Genomic DNA, 17,100 nt, shown 5'->3' with positions numbered 1-17,100 from the left:
AAGTACTGACAAGAACAAATGATGTTCTTTGAGTGAGGCCTTTGTCTTTATTAAAATGTGGCTTTTTCTTTCACAGGAAGTTTCACAATACATGGCAAATTTGGCCGTAACCTTCATACAATCCAAATGAGTTCCATCTTGAGAAGCAGAGAGAAGATAGTTCCTCATTTAGAAGCAAATTTTGAAACTGAACATTTCAGGTTTCCGGGGTTAACTGATGTGTGACCTCGCCCATTTAAGTAACATGAGGACATGAGTCTGCAAGTCTCAGTATGCTTTACAATACTTTATTATCACTAACGGCATTTATGTTTTGTCTTAGTCTTTTCCTGGTGCACAGAGCCAGTGTTTTAGAAAATGATTTTCGCAAACTCCAAGGGGATATAATTCTACAATTAAATCAGCCACGTTCTGAGGGAGTCAATGGGAAAATGGCCAAGATGTCTAAAACAAGGGAGGTATGTCACTGATTATGCAGGATGGAGTCATCTTGGACATTGTACTACTGAGATTTATGCCATTAGTGATTATTCAGATAGCGCTGCAATAATACATTTTCTCTTAATGCTTTGTTTTCTCTCAGGACATAAAGCCAAGTACTATCCAAATAGCTCAGAGTTCTCTGAAGATATCTTCTAGGAGAGTAAAACGGGAACAGGGCAGCTGCAGAGGTGGGTTGGAGCTGAGAACTGAAAATGTTTCCATTAGTTACGGTTTAATCTGGTAGTGAGACCATAAACAGTATATGCTAAGTTAATAAAATTAAAGTATTATGTTTGTTTCCTCCTCTTGCCAGCTCCAACATCGTTTCTGCAGTTAACAGCTAATACTAACAAACAGCCAAGCATAAGAGGTAAAACTAAATTCAAATCTTTGGCTTTAACATTGCACTGTCTGCCATTATTTTGAATAAGTGTATCTTGCCTTCTCTCATAGGAAATATAACAGAGATCCCTTGGACAGTTTCTGCGCAGCAAGGAAATGCAATTTCAGCTAATGAAAACAGAATTGTTGTCCAAGAAGATGGTTATTACTTGGTGTTTGGACAAGTATTGTGTCACTGTAACTCAAGCATAACTAAATTGATACTGAATTGATTTGTTCCAACTATTCTGCTAATGTTCTGTGTAATTCACAGGTTTTGTTCAAAAGCCCCAGCACAGTTATGGGACATGTAATTCGAAGTTGGGGTTCCGCTACATCAGGGAGAGGTTCAACAGAGCTCTTGCGCTGTCTGCAAGAGATGCCCGATGGAACTGCTGCCAATACGTGCTACACTGCAGGTCAGTAAGGCACTAATAGTGGCCTGAACTGAGGCTGTTTAAAGGAACAGTTTGACATTTTGAGAATACTTTGAGCTTATGGTAAATGTGAAGAGCAGAAACTGGAAACAGGCAGTCTAGCTCAGACAAAAGCTAGAAAAATCCATCTACCAGCACTCCTTATATATCTTATTTGTTTAATCCATCCAAAAAAGGCAGTATAAAAATGACACGTTGTGGTTGTGCAGGTGGTTATGTTCTTTGCCACCAACAGTGACTTCCTGGAGTCTTGTCATTACCCTGAGAGCCCACAAATAGTCTGTCACATATCGCCTATGTCATTTTTACACTTGGATTTTTGTACTATTATATAAAGGAGACATGATCTGTTAATTTTTGAGCTTCAGTGGTGCTAGTAGGCAGAATTTCCTACCTTTGGACCGAGCCAGGCTAGCTGTTCCCCCCATTCCTAGTCTTTGTGCTAAGCTAGGCTAACTGTAGCTTCATATTTACTGTACAGACATGAAAGTATAAATCTTCTCATCTAACTCTCAGCTTGAAAGCGAAAAAGTTGAAAAATCTTGAACTATTCCTTTAACTTATGCAGCCTTGCCTGTCTGTATGTACAACTGTAGGTTCAAATGGCAGCTTTCTTTCAATAACGATGTAAAGATCAGTGACAAATTCAAGCAAAAACCTTAATAATGAGAGGAGAAACAACTGCAGATGTGGTTTGACAAGTATGAAAATGATGTAAATCATATTCTACAGCCTTCTCGGTCACTAGATCTCATACTAGATTAACACCTTAGAGATTTTGTAGCAATGTGTCAGACAGCACTTTCACAACACCATCATCAAGCTGCTAAATGAGGGAATATCTTTTGTGTTCAATCTCAGTAGAACATCAAAAGAGCATCGAAGCTCTTGGTGGTGGCCTCGCTGAGACACATCATATCTGTTTTTCATCTAATTTGTCACCCATCTTGTGTTCCTCTGGTGCCTTCTTTTTGAACTGTACAATATGTGTCCTCTGTTATAGGCATAGTGCAGCTGCATCAGGATGATGAGCTAGAACTGGTGATACCGTACAGGCCCCAAGCCCTGATCTCCATGGACGCAGACTCAACATTTTTTGGTGTCATACAGCTGAACTGAAACAAAGCATGAAGCATGAAGACGATAACTGCGCAGCTGGTTGTCACAGGATATAGAAGGCTGACAGTGAGCTGTGTGAGGGGATGCTGATAAAGGATGGAGTGACAGCAGCAGGAAAACTGAACATTGCAGCCTCTTGGGAGCTCAGAAAGAGACATAACGAACTTTTTAAATCAACATCCTATCTGTCAGTGTTTTAAAAAACAGCTACTTTTTTGAAATCCTTTAAAGCATTCAAGTGTCTCTTTCAGTTAGTCCACCTGCATGGCCATCTCCTGACATTGTTTATGTGTGCTACCACCTCCTTTCATCAGCCTATTTTAACATGTCTCTTTATACCTTGTTGGGGGCTTCCCTCCAGCTCCACCTCTTCACTGTCTGTCTGTTTATTTGTTCCTCTTGTCTATTTTAGAATGGTTTCCGTTTTCCTAAGACTTTGTCAGGAACAAACAATGGTGTAAATTTATATCGCTCAGGAGGAGGTGTTTTCCAGTTGACACGAAACTCCTCAACACTGTAAATGTTTAAATAAATCATGTTAAAAGAAAAATTTATATAAAAACGTGTCCATCTTTATCTAAAAAAATGTTTTTAACCAAGTTAGAATTCCCAAAGCTTAATAGAATGTGATATATCTATGGTCAAGCCTTGATTGTCTAAATATAGTATCCACAATGCCTATCTGGTGTCCACAGCTGTTTTCTGCCTCTCTTTTTTTATGAAGCGTGGCTATAAGAGGGTGTGTATGTGAGTGTGTATGTGAGCTCTGACAACAGTGGTGGTACAGTTTAACAGAGGCAACAGAGGGAAAATGGTCAGACACATGTTCTCTAATCTCCTACTACTCTGGTCACTCAGCCATGAGATATATGCAACTGGACTAACATATGGTGATCCAAAGGTAGGCTTAAAATGATTAATGTAAATGCTAAATATGTAAAAGCATTGCAATGTATTCAGTTGTTGTTGAACCTTTACTAGTTTTGCGATCTTAAAAAAAAAAACTGTGCAGGTTGTTTGACTTCGTTTCCATGGTTAACTCCTTGATTATGATTAATGTTCCTTTCATTTCAAGGAGCAGTCCTGGAACAACCACAACCTCTCTTCTGTCCCTCTGGATTTGGATGTGAGGCTTAGAAAACTAGACCTGTCCAATAACTTCATCAGACAGTTGCACACACTTGGTTTGCCATACTTGGAGCAGCTGGACCTGAGCTGCAACCAGCTGGATCTCATCTCCGAAGGGGCTTTTGAAAACCTGGCTCAACTTGAAGAGTTGAATTTGTCCAGAAATGCGCTGAACAACAACCTTGGCAGTAACAGCAAAGCCCTCCAATCCATCAGTAGACTGAGGAGTTTGGATATATCAATGAACGGCCTGAGTGATAATGCGGTGGAGCTGTACCTCCGAAACAAACCGTCTCTTGATCAACTGAAGATGACCGGTAACGCTTTAACAAGTCTTACACACAACTTCTTCAAAGAAAGTGAAAGTTTGAGGGTCATTACTATTGATGACAATCTGATATCAGCGATTGACCAGGGCACATTCGAGCCATTGACCCACTTAGAAACACTTAACTTGGCCAAAAATAATCTTGCCCATATCTGTGATTTTAAATTACATCAAGTTAAATATCTGAATCTCAGTAGAAATTCAGTAGAGTTCTTTGTTACACATGAGGATAACCAGTTGTACAGACTTGAAATTCTTGATCTGAGCTATAACAAACTACTTTATTTCCCAATTGTTCCAAAAATGAACAGTTTAAAGTATCTTCATTTACAGAATAACATGGTTGGTGCCCTGAATGCAGAGGCAACAATTGTGTCAGAAGCCAATTTTCTTTATAATGAGATTGTAGGTCAGGGTGACGTTAGAGTACAGAAAAATGACCTACACGCAAACTGGAGGCTGATGCCACTGGTTCATATTGACTTGAGCTATAACCACTTCAGATCTTTCCCACTGGAGACTTTGAGCCTTCTCTCGTCTTTAGAAACACTGAATTTCAGTCATAACTGTGTTCAAAACATCATCTGGAATGTTAGAAATGATAGTGAATCAGGATACGATCGTCAGCTTTCCTTTTCTTCCTTGAAGTACCTTGACCTGCAAAGCAATGGACTTGTATCTATTTCCCCTCTTTTCCTCAAGACACTCACACAACTAGAGACATTAAATCTGCAAGACAATTCTGTGCAGCCTTGTTCTCCCAAGGACCATTTGCCAAGCTCTCAGTCAGCACCGCAAATAAATCACAACACATCCTGCGTCGTCTTTGATCAATTAAGGACTCTTAAACACCTCAATCTTAAGGATAACAACATAAAGATGCTTCACACGAAGTCATTTCAGAAAACCTCTTTGGTTTCCCTCAACCTTGCAGGAAATCCACATATGGTAATGCATGTGGATGCACTAGCGGGTGTGCAGGAAAGTCTTCAGTCCTTGACTATCAGTGAAATGAACATGACCAGCTCTGATCTATCTTTCCCCTGTATGCCAGCGTTAACCCAGCTGAACATATCAAACAACAACCTGGACATCATGCCCAGCAGTTTGACTTGCTCACCCCTGACAGAAATCGACATAAGAAATAATGCTTTCGTGTCTTTAAACCAATCCTTGATTCTTGCTTTATCTGCACACCTCAATATGATGCACATTAGTGGGAACTATTTTAACTGCTGTGACAGTAAATGGCTGACAATCCTAAATGAGTCGCAGATTGAACTGCCTGACATCAGTCAAGCTGAATGCTTCACAAGTGTTAGTAACATTATGGTCACAGAGTATTTGAACAGTTCTGAAATGTATTGCTTGTTTCATACAAAAACGCAGGAAATTCACTTTGTGCAAATGATCATAATTGTTTCAATTGTAACTGTAATAGTAACAGTGTTCATCATATTTACCAGAAAAGTGTGTTGCAGTCACAGACCAGGCATAGTGTGATATAAAATCTGTTTTTGTTGATTTATTGTGTATATTGTTCCATATGGGTTACATATGTAGTGTATATACTGTACACAAACCAAATGAGAAACTGGAGAACAGACTGCAGTCACTGATGCATATTTCCTGAGTGTCATTTTGCATGACTAGTTTCACTATAAACAACAGTGGGGTCTAATAACTGCTCAGGCTGTACCTGTTTTACAATTTCAATGAAGAAGTATGAAGAATGCAGTGAAGACTTGATTTCATTGCACATTACTTGTCTGTGGGGTATGCATCACGCTGTGCGACCTGAGTAGCTGAAATATTGTGATTAAATTTGGCTTTATCGACTCCCAAGCTGTTTGGTTACAGTGCGTGCCAAATCACTGTTTTGCCCATTCTTCATTGTGAAATGTTTGCAACTAAAACTTTAACCTTGGCTCAAATTTGTATGACGTCTGTGAAGGCTTGCACAACATTCCCCAGAATGAGGACAGAGCTCCTGAACAATTCAACCCAACGCCAAGTAGGGACCTTGTAAGAGTTCTTTTATGAACATAGATACTAAATAAAAAAAAGCTTATTTTACAGTGTGTATATATATATATGAGATTGATTTTTATAAATATCATTATCTGCATTTGTTTGTGTTTTGTTATGCATGATTTATGTGGTACTGACCCTGAGAGACTGTCATCAAATGTTGTGGTAAATCTGGCAACAGTTATGCTGTACATAATAAACAGAATTTTTATTCATCAACAGCCTTTATTTTAGAATATGAATACCAGTTTCTTTTTCTATGAAATAAATCGCTGAGGTTTGGGTGGGTAAGAATTTCTGTTTTTGTGAATTTATGTTTTTAGTTGAGCAACTTGAATTCCACAAAGTCATAAAATATTGATTGGATATTGATTAGCTTGCATTCAGTTTGAGGTGCATTCTAACGCAATAATCTGACTGACTGAGTTTGGATCTAGGAGAAAGAAGAAAATAAGACAACTCTATGTAGCACATAATCATTGAAATTAGGTTAAACTAACAACACATGAATTCACTTTGAATTTCATCTCACCCCATTGATACACAGACAATGATTATGACCTTAATGCTGGTGAAAAATAGCATGTTCCAGATGTAAAATGCAGATTTTATTATGATCTCAATAAGGGTGCATGGAGGAGGAACTGCTGTTGCAGGAGGATATCCTGTTGAGCAATCCTTTTATTGTCCCTCTCCTTTAAAGTGACACAGAAGTGCCATTTTGAAATTCTTGTGCCCATTACCACTTTGTCCACTGGGTAGAGTCGGGGCTTAGGTCTATGATTCCAGCATTAGTGTCAAAGAGCCAGGATGCCTATCAATCTGGCTCTTGAGCAATATAACTGTAGGAAATGTCTTTCTTGCCCCACCCACAAGATTTAGGTACTAGATCAAGTAGCAGCTTGACAAGTCCAAGCAAAGAACACTCAAAGAAAAGAACATTGTGTGGATAGTATTAGTAAAACCATAGGAATGCAAATAGCAAATTGTATTCATTCTTCTACTTGGTGGTTAATGGTAGCTGGCATTCAAGCGTTATAGCAACAGCTTGTTTGTTAGCACATAACACTAAGTACTGAAAACTAACATTACCAGCAGTCTCTCCCTCTGGGCCAGTGGTTCTCAAAGTGGGGTTCTGGGACCACCAGGGGTCCTTGAGGGGGTCCCCAGCAAAAAAGAGGAATAATTTATTTTCACTATAATTCCATCTATAAGTAACACAATGACATAATGTATGACTATTTTGGTCATGGGTTTTATACACTTTCTGTAATAAAACATGTAAAAGCCAAAATCAGATATCAGATGGGGGATCCTGGGACAAAATCTTATCAGATGGGGGTCCATGGTCTAATTTTTGTCAGTTTAGGGGTTCTTGATGTGAAAAGGTTTCAGAACCACTGCTCTAGGCTAACTATATTTCCAGTAAACCCCATCCTTACAGGACTGTTACCCTTGTCCAATTAAACACGAAACTATGGACATATTTCTTAATAAAGATCATTTTATCTTACATTGTTGATATCTGGTTCTTGTATAGCAAGTCACTTGATTAAGAAAATCCTTTCTGTTTTCAGATTTATCTCCTCTGCTGAAAAAGTATCCCCTAACTACTCAGCATCCAGCTGTTTCTTCTGCTTCCATTTCCTGTTTTATTTTCCCATTGTGGAAATATGCTGACCCTAAATACATTGTAATCCGCCCACCTAACACATAACTATAGTCTTGGTAGAAATAGCATTTGATTGAAGAAAACATTACCATGATCCATAATACAGAAATCACCCTAATTATATCCCTTACAATAGGTCGACAGTATCTCAATTGTTTTCCAATTTTCCTGTTTCTATCCACTGAACACAAGAGTATAATAATTAAAGGAAACTTCTTTGAACTATTCAGTTCACCTCTTGTAATATAGGGTCTGAGGTCAATGTAAAAGATGCTCCCAAGAAAGCATTATTATAAGAGGCCGTCTTAATTTCCTCAACCCTTGACCAGATGTACCAGTAAAATACTCCATCCCTGTAATTAAGGCAGATTTACTGTGTGAATCCACAGATAATTAGATGTGATGGGATGCATTACATCCCAGTGGGATTAAATTGAGCCTATCCAGAGGTCCCTCATGGTCTATTTGTGGATTTCCTTTATCACAAGAGTTCATGACCTGCACTGTTAACTCAGATTAGGTGATTTTAAAGATCCCCTGCAGACATGTTTTAAGATAAAATACTCTACTTTGAATAATAATTTGTGTCTGATATGGTTTTTCCACAAAAAAAAGTACAATTATTTTGTTAAAATCCTTAAAATGGCATCTACTCCTTTTCTCTTATTAAAAATTCCAGAATCTATAAAAATGCAAATATATTTCATTTCAAAAGTTTAAATGCTGGACACAAGATGTCTCCTACTTCACTGTAATGTCCATTCTCAGTGCACTGGTGCCTTCAAGTTTCCACATCACACTTGTGTAAGTTGAATATTGGACCAGGATTGGCTTCCTAACTATTTGTGATGGCACAAATCATGCTTGTAGGTCCACCCCTTGAGCACAGAGAAACATCCCACTTTCAGCAGATGAATGTAAGAACAGCCTCCCAGTGTCAAACTGTGCACATACAGTGGGGTCCAATAGTCTGAGACCACTAGTCAAGACACTTTTTTGCATTTGTTTCGAATGTAATACTATTTTTTTCATTACAAGTGATAATATCAGCTTAACAAGTTGATTGAAAAGTTGAATCTTTGACAAAATGTACATCAATTTCAGAATATCTTAGTATTTGCTATGTCCCCCTTTTGCTTTAATGACAGCATATACTCGAGCTGGTATGGGATGCTTGGCTTTCTCAGCCTTAAAGTGCCCCCATAAATGTTCAATGGGGTTGAGGTCAAGTGACTGGAGGAAAGTCCAGGACAGCCAGGACTCCTTGGTCTTCTTTGGTCTTCAAGTAGTTCTTGCAAAGTTTTGAGGTGTGTTTGGGGTCATTATCCTGCTGCAGTATGATTCCTTCTCCACAAAGATGTAAACCAGAGGGTAAAGCATGTCTCTGAAGAATGAAGTGGTACTTCTCCTTGGTCAGGATGTTGTCAATTTGGTGCAGGTGTCCAACTCCAGAGTAGGCAAAACACCACTAGACTTGAATATCCCCAGCACCATGTTTCACTGTCAGTTTGATACACTGCAGTATCATTCTCTCTCCTTGTACACCCTTCTTTTCCTGCCATAAATCTAAAACTTGGATTCATCAGTAAGTAGGGTTTGGGTTTTAGACTTTTTTTCTCGTCATCCACTATGAAATGCTGGTATTTCTTAACCCACCCTAAGCGTTTGGCCTTGTTTTCCCTCCTGAGAAGTGGCTTGGAAACTGCTACTCATCCTCTGAGATTACAAGACAGCCTTCTTTTAACAGTACTTTTGCTGATTGGAGTCTTCTTTAGTTAGCAAAATGATAAAGTTGCTTTTCTATCTCTCAGCTTGATGTATTGATCTTCTGACATTGTGGTCACTTTTGGTCTGCCTGATCATGCTTTAGATACAACTGATCCAGTTTCTGCAAAGCGTTTTAGAGCTCCATGCACTGCCCACTTAGTAACATTTAGTCCTGCCATGATTTGATGCTGAGAAAGCCCCTCTTTGCTTAGAATAACAATTTGACTTTAACACTTTCACTTATTTCGGATGCCATGTTTCCCATGATCACAACACTACTTAGTAAGCAATGATCAGCTGGAAACTGGTGGACACTGACTGCAAATTGAATTACTTTATTGAGCCTCTGATGAGTAGATCAAATCCACCTGAGTGTCATCTGGATGCTTGCTTCAATGGAAGAGATACAAGGAAATCTGACCTTTTGTACAAAGGAGTGAAGTTGGTCAATGCCACAAATTGGCTTAAATTTGATTGCTAACCTAGAAATAGGTCAGCAATAAAATAAAAACACTCTCCGGTTACTTCCAGGTTTAGGTGAAAGCATTAGAGATTTTCAGTGTGGTTAACTGTGCACAATGAAACTCAAACATCCAGCTGTAGGAACAAGAAGAAAAACACATTTTTGAGTTGACTTGGTACACAGTTCTGGCAGTTCAGCAGCCAGCTGGCTGCATCAGGAAGAGAGGATCCCGGCCTTGCCGCCAATAAAAGCCCCCATTAAGGTTCATTTGGTGATTTTTGTTTTTTTTTAGTCCACACTGCCCTGAAAGGATAAAAAAAGGATAAGACAGCCAACAAGGCTGCTTGAAAATGTTTTAAAAAGTCAGGAGAAGCTGAAGAAAGAGCAGGACACCCACAATCAGTAACGTTACCAGACATTTCCTTCAAATGAGTTAACCACTTGGGTATCAAAATCTAGCGAGTAGAGGTTTCCAACATGGCGGGATCAGGCCCCTCGTTGTCTACCGGCTGTCGGTAACGGTTAGCGGAAGAAAGAGCAGGACACATATCACTGACAACCGCGACTGGGAGAACAAAAAACGCGTCCTCGCTCGTTTTTTCTCTGTGGTAACTGCCCATACCCAGAAAACATACAGCTTGTTAACTACTTAGCAGGCTAATCATTGGCAAGCTAGCAGAGCGCAGAGCCCGGGCTCCGGCAGCAGCAGCAGCAGCAGACATCTCTCCGACCATCATGATTCCTCAGCAGCAGCCGGTCCAGCGCCAGCCTCACCCCTCCATCATCAGCCAGAGAGTGCAGCTAACTTATAAACTGTTCTTGCTGGAAAATGCTCGCAACACACTTGAACAAGAGCTTCGCAATTTAACCAACAAGGTAAAGTTTTCATCCGTTTAATTTGCGCACATCTGTAATGATTGTCTGAAAATGAATTTAGCTAGCAAGCCGTCAGTTCAAATCGTATCGTTATTGCGTAAAAATGACACAGCTGAATTATAATGTGGCTCGCTAGTTAATTAGCTGCGATAGCTACAATTTAATTATATAAAACGATAAAACTGCACGTTAAGGACGCGAGTTATGATTATTTTCATCACTGATCACTAATTTTTGAATTGCTTGTAGAGTGAAATCTCAGAAAATAGTGAAAAATTAGCCAGTAGCCAGTAGAGTAAGATACATTATAGTCCAAAAAACCCAGATATTCAAGTTCCAATTATATAAAACGAGGGAAACAGAAAATCTGTTAATTAAACTGTTTAATCAATGTTGTTGATTAATGTCTTTTGCTTGACTAATCATCTAATCAGATAGGATCCACCAACCAATTACTTAAGTACTAACTGTTACTTCTATTTTGCAAAAGCAAAAAAGTATTTTTCCTTCTTCCACCATAACTTAAACTTGTTTCACTCCTCCCTCAGGCCTATGAAGATGTCCAAGGTTTCTTGAATTCATCTTTTTCCACCTGTGTGTCCAGTGATCTCGCAAAGGCCTTGGATGTGAGATGTCAAGCTATTGACAAGCTCTCAGCTTCATTAAAGGACCAAGCACTTGGTAAGTTAAAGGTTGTATTTGTACGAATCAGAAATTCCTCCTCATTAGTGACATCGGTGGCCGTTAAATGAGCTGCAGTCTTCATCTCGTTGCTTGTGCCCGCTTATGGAGAGCAGCGGTGCGAGACTGTTGCAGGTGATGTCTTTTTCCATGCTTACACTTGTCATAATTACATAAAAGATCTCTTAACGTTGTGTTTTGCACCATGTTTCAGCAAAGCATCTCTCACTCCCAGTCAGTGGATGATGGAGGAAGCTAGCCGCCTCATTAGCTGGAGAGTTAATATCTGCAAGGTGTTTCTAGTCAGATAGCACCTTTTTTTTAGTTGAAGTTAGTGGGAGAGAGGCAAGGCACTCAGGAGCGTGCAAAAACGTCATAACAGATAGCAGTGTTTTCCCTAAAGGGATGAGGCACATGGGATGGCATATTTGTGCGGTTGGCTTCAGTCAGGTGGCGCAGCAGGTGTTCTGCAATTTATATATGCATTCAAATTTTTGTTTGCTTGGTATATTCAAGACTTAAAACAAAGTGGTCACAAGGAGAGGATGACTTAATTAGCTGTATTTATTGCATAAAAATAAGCTGTCTCTCTCCCTTCTTCCCCTTCTGTATTTTTGCTTGACTCCAGAGTTTTGGAGAAAAACGTTGATATATTTTTTTTGTCTGTCACCCGTGTTAGAGCTTTTTCTCTTTTTAGGAGGTGCCATGCTCACGTTAGCTAACCTGCATCCCATATACTCTCGCTCTCACTCTGCAGTAATTTAAAGGGATAGCAGTGGCATTTGCATCACATCAAGAGTTTCCCAGGCAACGACACAGAGGTTGACTCACATTTCGGAGGCTACCAAACGCTATTGATTATTGATTTCTGAATGAATGAATATTTGGTGTTATTTTTGGCATTCAAAAAAAATATTTTTTTGGCCTGGTGGGAGTGCTTGTTGGCCCGGTGACCCCTGTACAATTATAGGTGAAACACTGGATAGAATAAAAATAATAAATAGGATAATAAATAGAAATCAGTCCACAGGCCGTTACAGTCAACCAAAAAAGTCACAACCCGGTCTCTCACTGGCAATAAAAATATGATTAATACATGTAAATTGCTTTACAGTTCTTACATATAGAACCTTAAAGAATGATTAAGTTTTAGCTGCTAATGTGACATTGCAGATATCTAAAGTGTAAGACCACTGTATTGACATTGCGGTATTGTATCAATCTCTTGTCCACCGCCAGCATTACAGGTATCCAATGTGTGATTTAGGAAAATATTTGCAGTGCAACTTTGTTTAAATAAACACCCCCTCTCCCTGCTTTCTTTACAGAGCCACCGGTTTGTGTACAGCCTAGTGGTAAAAACGGAGTGAGAAGAAACCAGCTTCAGCCACTCAGAGGCAAATGGATCCTAAAGACAGATGTTCTCAAGTTTGGGCCCATGTTGCAGAATTCACTTATGGCGAGCTCCATAGCCAAAGCAGTCCATGTGCTTGGAGCCACACTTCCCCATCAGCAGCTGAAACACTTCCTCAACCCCCAGCCTACAGCCAGCCAGGAGGATGACATGATACGCAGCGTCTCGTCCAGCTACAACAGCGCTGTTGTGGCTACAAGCTTGTCCAGTCACATAGAGGCTGAAGAAAAAGAAAAAGAAGTTGTTTTTGAGGAGAAACGCCAACCAGAGGCTGCGATTCTACCTCCCCCCACCATTCAGAGTCCCAAGATGAATGCAGAGAGGCCACCACTACTACTACCTCCCATTGAAGCTATACTCGCAGAGATCAGTAACCCTCAACCCAGGAACGTAACACCACTAATCAGCTGGGGACGTGAGGATGATATCCAGGTGCAACACCAAAAACAAACATCTTCTCAGCTGCTGCACTTCCTCCGAGCAAAAGCTAAAACCATGGGTGCACTGGAGGTCAGGGTCATGGAGTGGAGCAAAAATTGTACCAAGGCTTCAAGCTCGCCACAGTCATCATCTCCCACCATCAAAAGCTACCAATTCAGACAGGGCATGGCAGATGATCTTATCAACACACTAGCTCCGAAAACATTGCTTGCAGACGTGGAAAACGAAGCCCCAGTCTTCAGGGTTAAACGTGTCGAGTCAAGCGGTTCTCTGACTTACACTTGTGTGATTGCAACAAAGACTGAATTGTGGGATATTGGAGACATTTTCACAGAGGTGGGGCAGGCGAGCTCTGACGACAGCCCTTCGGAAAATGAAGACTGCCAAAATGAAACGGATCAGGTGGAGAAGTCATGTGTAAACATCAAGTGGGAAACCCAGTGCACAGATCCAGAACATGAGAACAATTCTGCTGGCGTAAAAACGCCAGCCACCAATAGTATAAACATTCCCGAGTTCCAAGTCCGGAGGTTTGAAGAGACCGAGGTTGTGGTGTCTCATATTGTCAATCCAGGCAGCTTCTACATCCAGCACGCAGACTCCCTAATGAAGCTGCAAGCCCTTGTCACAGAGTAAGTCACTCAGCATGGTTGGTAATCTCTCGCCTGCTTTTTCTCAGCTTTCACTGATTCCCTGATCACATTTACAGAACTTAAAGAGCCACTTATCCTTTTTGTTCATTACTGCTCTCTTTGTAGATTTTTCTTTTTTTCTTTTTTAATATTCCACATGTTTCTGGTTGTCATTATGTTTCTTTTTTTTTTTTTTTTTCTCATTTGCAGCAGCTGGAAAGGCAGTAGTTCATATGCCGAGCAGAACTGCATTCCAGACATTGGAACCCAAGTAATGGGTTGGTTCCCTAAGCAAGAACAATGGTGCAGGGCTCAGGTGACGAAGATATGTGGAGTAAGTGGAGGTGGGTCCGGTTTTGTGTGTTTGGGATGGTTTTGCAAATGCGTACCTCTAGGTGGTAGCAGTGTCATTTAACTTGCCTGTAGCCAATCTTTAGCTCTAGCTGTCATGCTCTCTGTTTTTTGGGGGGGGTTTTTGGATGTAAGATAATAATGCCACGGATGGAGCTGCGAGTGAGACATCCATCAAGGTGGAGGTGAGGAGGCTGGACCATGGTGATACTGCCTGTCTGTCGCTGTTGAACATCAAGGAGATGACCCCAGAAATGGCCAACTTATCACTCCAGGCAGTGCAGGTCTCACTGGCAAATGTAGGTAGTTCTTTATTCATATAATGTCAATATCAGCTTCATGAATTTCAACATGTATGTAAAGTGGCACATAAACACCCTCACTGATGAACATGTTAAGATTTATCAAGACAGGATTGCAGATTATCCATCTCAGGATTTGCATACATAGAAATGGTTAATATACTGTGCTTTGCTGTGAGTGTAGACAGACTGGATTATTGGCATTTGTCCACACAATTAGTCACAGTCTTATCTATCGTTTAGTGATAAAGGAAATGAATTATCTCCGTTCATGGTATTTTGTGTCTTGTTTCCTCCCCCTTAGGTGATGCCTGTGAATGGGAGCAACTGGTCTGAGGAGGCAGTTGGCTGGTTCAGAGCAATGGTGCACAACAGGACGCTCTATGCCAGACTCTACCCACAGGGGCCCAAAGTTACAGTCGAGCTGTTCTTAGAAAAGGGAAAGCTCGGAGCTATGAGGTGCTTCAGTATGAAGCGCAGTCAATTAATTGTGCATCATAAATTAAAGACGATCTGTGTGGCAGCGGGGGTTGGGGAAGGAATTAAGTCTCACATTTATTGACACAACTAATGCTGTTACTAACAACAAGTATGCGGTTTTATTTTAACAGCTGTTGTTGTATAAATGTGTATATAGTGTTATGCGTCATAAACTGCACATATTGTTAACTATACTGTGGTGTTGTCTTCATTTTAGGAGGGGTGCATCACTGTCTTTGAGACTGGCCCAGAATGGACATGCTAGACACAACAAACTGAAGAATGTTGGTCTCATGAAAAGAAGTAAGCAGCTTTGCAAAAGAGTTAACTTCAGATTGCAAAACTAGGTTGCAGGTACATGACCAGAGTATCACTCATTTTCACTCAAAATCTTGTGTTTGGCTTTTTAGGTGCTGTTCACGTTAAAATGAGAAAACAGGACTCTGACTGGGAGAAGTACCTCATCTCATGCTACACTCAGAGTAGGAAGTAATCTAGGAAGCAGGGAACGTGTGTGGTTTTGTGACAGCCAACTAATGTCACATTTAAAACACAAAAGGAAGTCGTGCTGTGTAGCAGAAATCATTCTTAATTGAGAGCTTTAATTTTATCATCTAATTTAGTTTGACCATCTGTGTACAAATGCACACACAGTGGACTTTTAGTGAAGGCTACACATTGACAAACTGCTGTGATTGGCACGTTGCAGTACAAGAACAAATCAAGGATATTTAAATAAAATAAAACTGAAGGTATGGACTTTAGAGTAATCAGCTTTCTTGTGTATTTTTCTGTCTTACATTGCAGTTCATAACTAGTGAATGCAAGTGTAAAACTGCTGTCCTCTATTATTTAAATGTGATTTCTATTTTGGTCTTTTGCTTTAATATTTTTTTTTTTATTTTAGAGTCAAAAAGATGTTGACTTGATTGTCTTCAAAGGGATGATAAAGAGTAAAAATACAAAAATGGAATGTCCCAATTTTTTCTTCATAACCTTTTTTTATACTTGAGAGGACGTCAATACCAAATTAGTGGTACATGTTGTATTATTTTGAACATTTCCTAACCTGTCAAGACAGTTTTGTGTGCCTGTGGTCTAAACTTTCCATAAAAGCAGGAAATCATTATTATTATTATTATGATTCCAACCACTAGATGGTGCCAGTTCAGTCAGATTACCTGCTCTCTATTAAGTGATACTTGGATTGTCTGTATGCCACAGTTCTTTTGTCAATCACCTTATTTTGATAATAATCATTATTAACAGTGTGTTGCCTCAGTTAATATTGAGTTCTTGTATAATGGCAGATCTATTATTTTGATTGTATGTCTCTGCTTTTGCAATAAAACTGTGTTATCTACAATTATACACCCCCATGTCTCTCTCTATATTGTAGAGTCGTGTATGTTCTGTACAGAGAATATAAATGAGGTTTAGTTCATTCAAAGAATTACCAGGCCACCCAAACCCTCCCACTACATCTGTCATAAGTGACGCAGAAACGCTGATGGCACAGTGAACTACTGCAGGTCATCTGATAGTGCATGACAAACAACCACATTGTGTTCTCAATGGTGTTCAGTTTGTTACTGTAAATTATTGTTTCTACTATTATAGGGAGGAGTTTGACCAGAACAAACTGAGAAATCTCAAACTGGAGTTATGATTATTGTACTTTATAAGGGTCTGAGGTACAATGAGTTTGCAACTAACATTGTTAAAAGACTTAAAATACTTTAGAGATGTATTTTATAGCAGCTGGCAGACACATAAACGGAATCAGAAACAGGTTTATTGCCAGGTAGGTTTGCAAACACAAGGAATTTGCCTTGGTGTAATGGTGCATAACAACCAAAAAATAAACAGAGAAAATACAAGTATACAAAGTAAGAAAAAAAACTATTACTTTACCTCAAAAGTCAGATAATCAAAAATAATACAGATAAAATTTAATAGTGTAAAATCAGTAAGAATTCCTGTATATTTTAAGTGAAAAGAGCTTAGTTTGAAAGAAAAAAGTTTGAAAAAATATTGTAATGCTGTAACTTTTACCTATAAAGTTGTGAAGTAGCCTTTAATCCAAATCACTGGATATGTGTTTTCCTGTGTTC

At 39.5% G+C, this 17,100-nt stretch overlaps 3 protein-coding genes across 5 annotated transcripts; all 3 read left to right on the top strand.

Annotated features, from left to right (window-relative positions):
* Positions 1 to 247: 247 nt before the first annotated feature.
* Positions 248 to 2,935, top strand: LOC121901924 (tumor necrosis factor ligand superfamily member 13B-like). 2 transcript variants are annotated; one of them, XM_042419024.1, is made up of 6 exons: positions 248 to 458; positions 584 to 671; positions 797 to 853; positions 937 to 1,037; positions 1,139 to 1,283; positions 2,305 to 2,935. In XM_042419024.1, exons 1-6 carry the CDS (start codon positions 273 to 275, stop codon positions 2,418 to 2,420), a joined length of 693 nt encoding a protein of 230 aa, XP_042274958.1. In that variant the 5' UTR covers positions 248 to 272; the 3' UTR covers positions 2,421 to 2,935. The 2 variants fall into 2 exon arrangements, with proteins under 2 accessions (XP_042274958.1, XP_042274957.1); XM_042419023.1 differs by having other exon boundaries at positions 937 to 1,049.
* Positions 2,936 to 3,087: 152 nt separating this feature from the next.
* Positions 3,088 to 7,005, top strand: LOC121901925 (transforming growth factor beta activator LRRC32-like). Its single transcript, XM_042419025.1, has 2 exons — positions 3,088 to 3,321; positions 3,496 to 7,005. The coding sequence occupies exons 1-2, from the start codon at positions 3,232 to 3,234 to the stop codon at positions 5,377 to 5,379; spliced, it is 1,974 nt and encodes a 657-aa protein (XP_042274959.1). The 5' UTR covers positions 3,088 to 3,231; the 3' UTR covers positions 5,380 to 7,005.
* Positions 7,006 to 9,930: 2,925 nt separating this feature from the next.
* Positions 9,931 to 16,357, top strand: LOC121902065. 2 transcript variants are annotated; one of them, XM_042419245.1, is made up of 8 exons: positions 9,941 to 10,685; positions 11,234 to 11,366; positions 12,695 to 13,853; positions 14,064 to 14,197; positions 14,340 to 14,503; positions 14,811 to 14,965; positions 15,204 to 15,289; positions 15,397 to 16,357. In XM_042419245.1, the coding sequence occupies exons 1-8, from the start codon at positions 10,545 to 10,547 to the stop codon at positions 15,477 to 15,479; spliced, it is 2,055 nt and encodes a 684-aa protein (XP_042275179.1). In that variant the 5' UTR covers positions 9,941 to 10,544; the 3' UTR covers positions 15,480 to 16,357. The 2 variants fall into 2 exon arrangements, with proteins under 2 accessions (XP_042275180.1, XP_042275179.1); XM_042419246.1 differs by lacking the exon at positions 15,397 to 16,357 and having other exon boundaries at positions 9,931 to 10,685; positions 14,811 to 15,095; positions 15,204 to 15,291.
* Positions 16,358 to 17,100: the final 743 nt, after the last annotated feature.

The sequence above is a fragment of the Thunnus maccoyii genome, chromosome 8 (assembly GCF_910596095.1).
Source record: "Thunnus maccoyii chromosome 8, fThuMac1.1, whole genome shotgun sequence".
In the NCBI taxonomy this organism is placed as follows: domain Eukaryota; kingdom Metazoa; phylum Chordata; class Actinopteri; order Scombriformes; family Scombridae; genus Thunnus; species Thunnus maccoyii.
The sequence above is the reverse complement of the archived record's forward strand: the minus strand, read 5'-3'. Positions and strand labels throughout refer to the sequence as shown.

Coding starts and splice junctions, on each gene's coding strand:
- LOC121901924 (XM_042419023.1), top strand. CDS start 273: ATGCTTTACAATACTTTATTATCACTAACGGCATTTATGTTTTGTCTT. Junction 459..583: donor AGATGTCTAAAACAAGGGAG/GTATGTCACTGA, acceptor GTTTTCTCTCAG/GACATAAAGCCAAGTACTAT. Junction 672..796: donor GGAACAGGGCAGCTGCAGAG/GTGGGTTGGAGC, acceptor TCCTCTTGCCAG/CTCCAACATCGTTTCTGCAG.
- LOC121901925 (XM_042419025.1), top strand. CDS start 3,232: ATGGTCAGACACATGTTCTCTAATCTCCTACTACTCTGGTCACTCAGC. Junction 3,322..3,495: donor TAACATATGGTGATCCAAAG/GTAGGCTTAAAA, acceptor TTTCATTTCAAG/GAGCAGTCCTGGAACAACCA.
- LOC121902065 (XM_042419245.1), top strand. CDS start 10,545: ATGATTCCTCAGCAGCAGCCGGTCCAGCGCCAGCCTCACCCCTCCATC. Junction 11,367..12,694: donor ATTAAAGGACCAAGCACTTG/GTAAGTTAAAGG, acceptor CTTTCTTTACAG/AGCCACCGGTTTGTGTACAG. Junction 14,198..14,339: donor GATATGTGGAGTAAGTGGAG/GTGGGTCCGGTT, acceptor TTTGGATGTAAG/ATAATAATGCCACGGATGGA.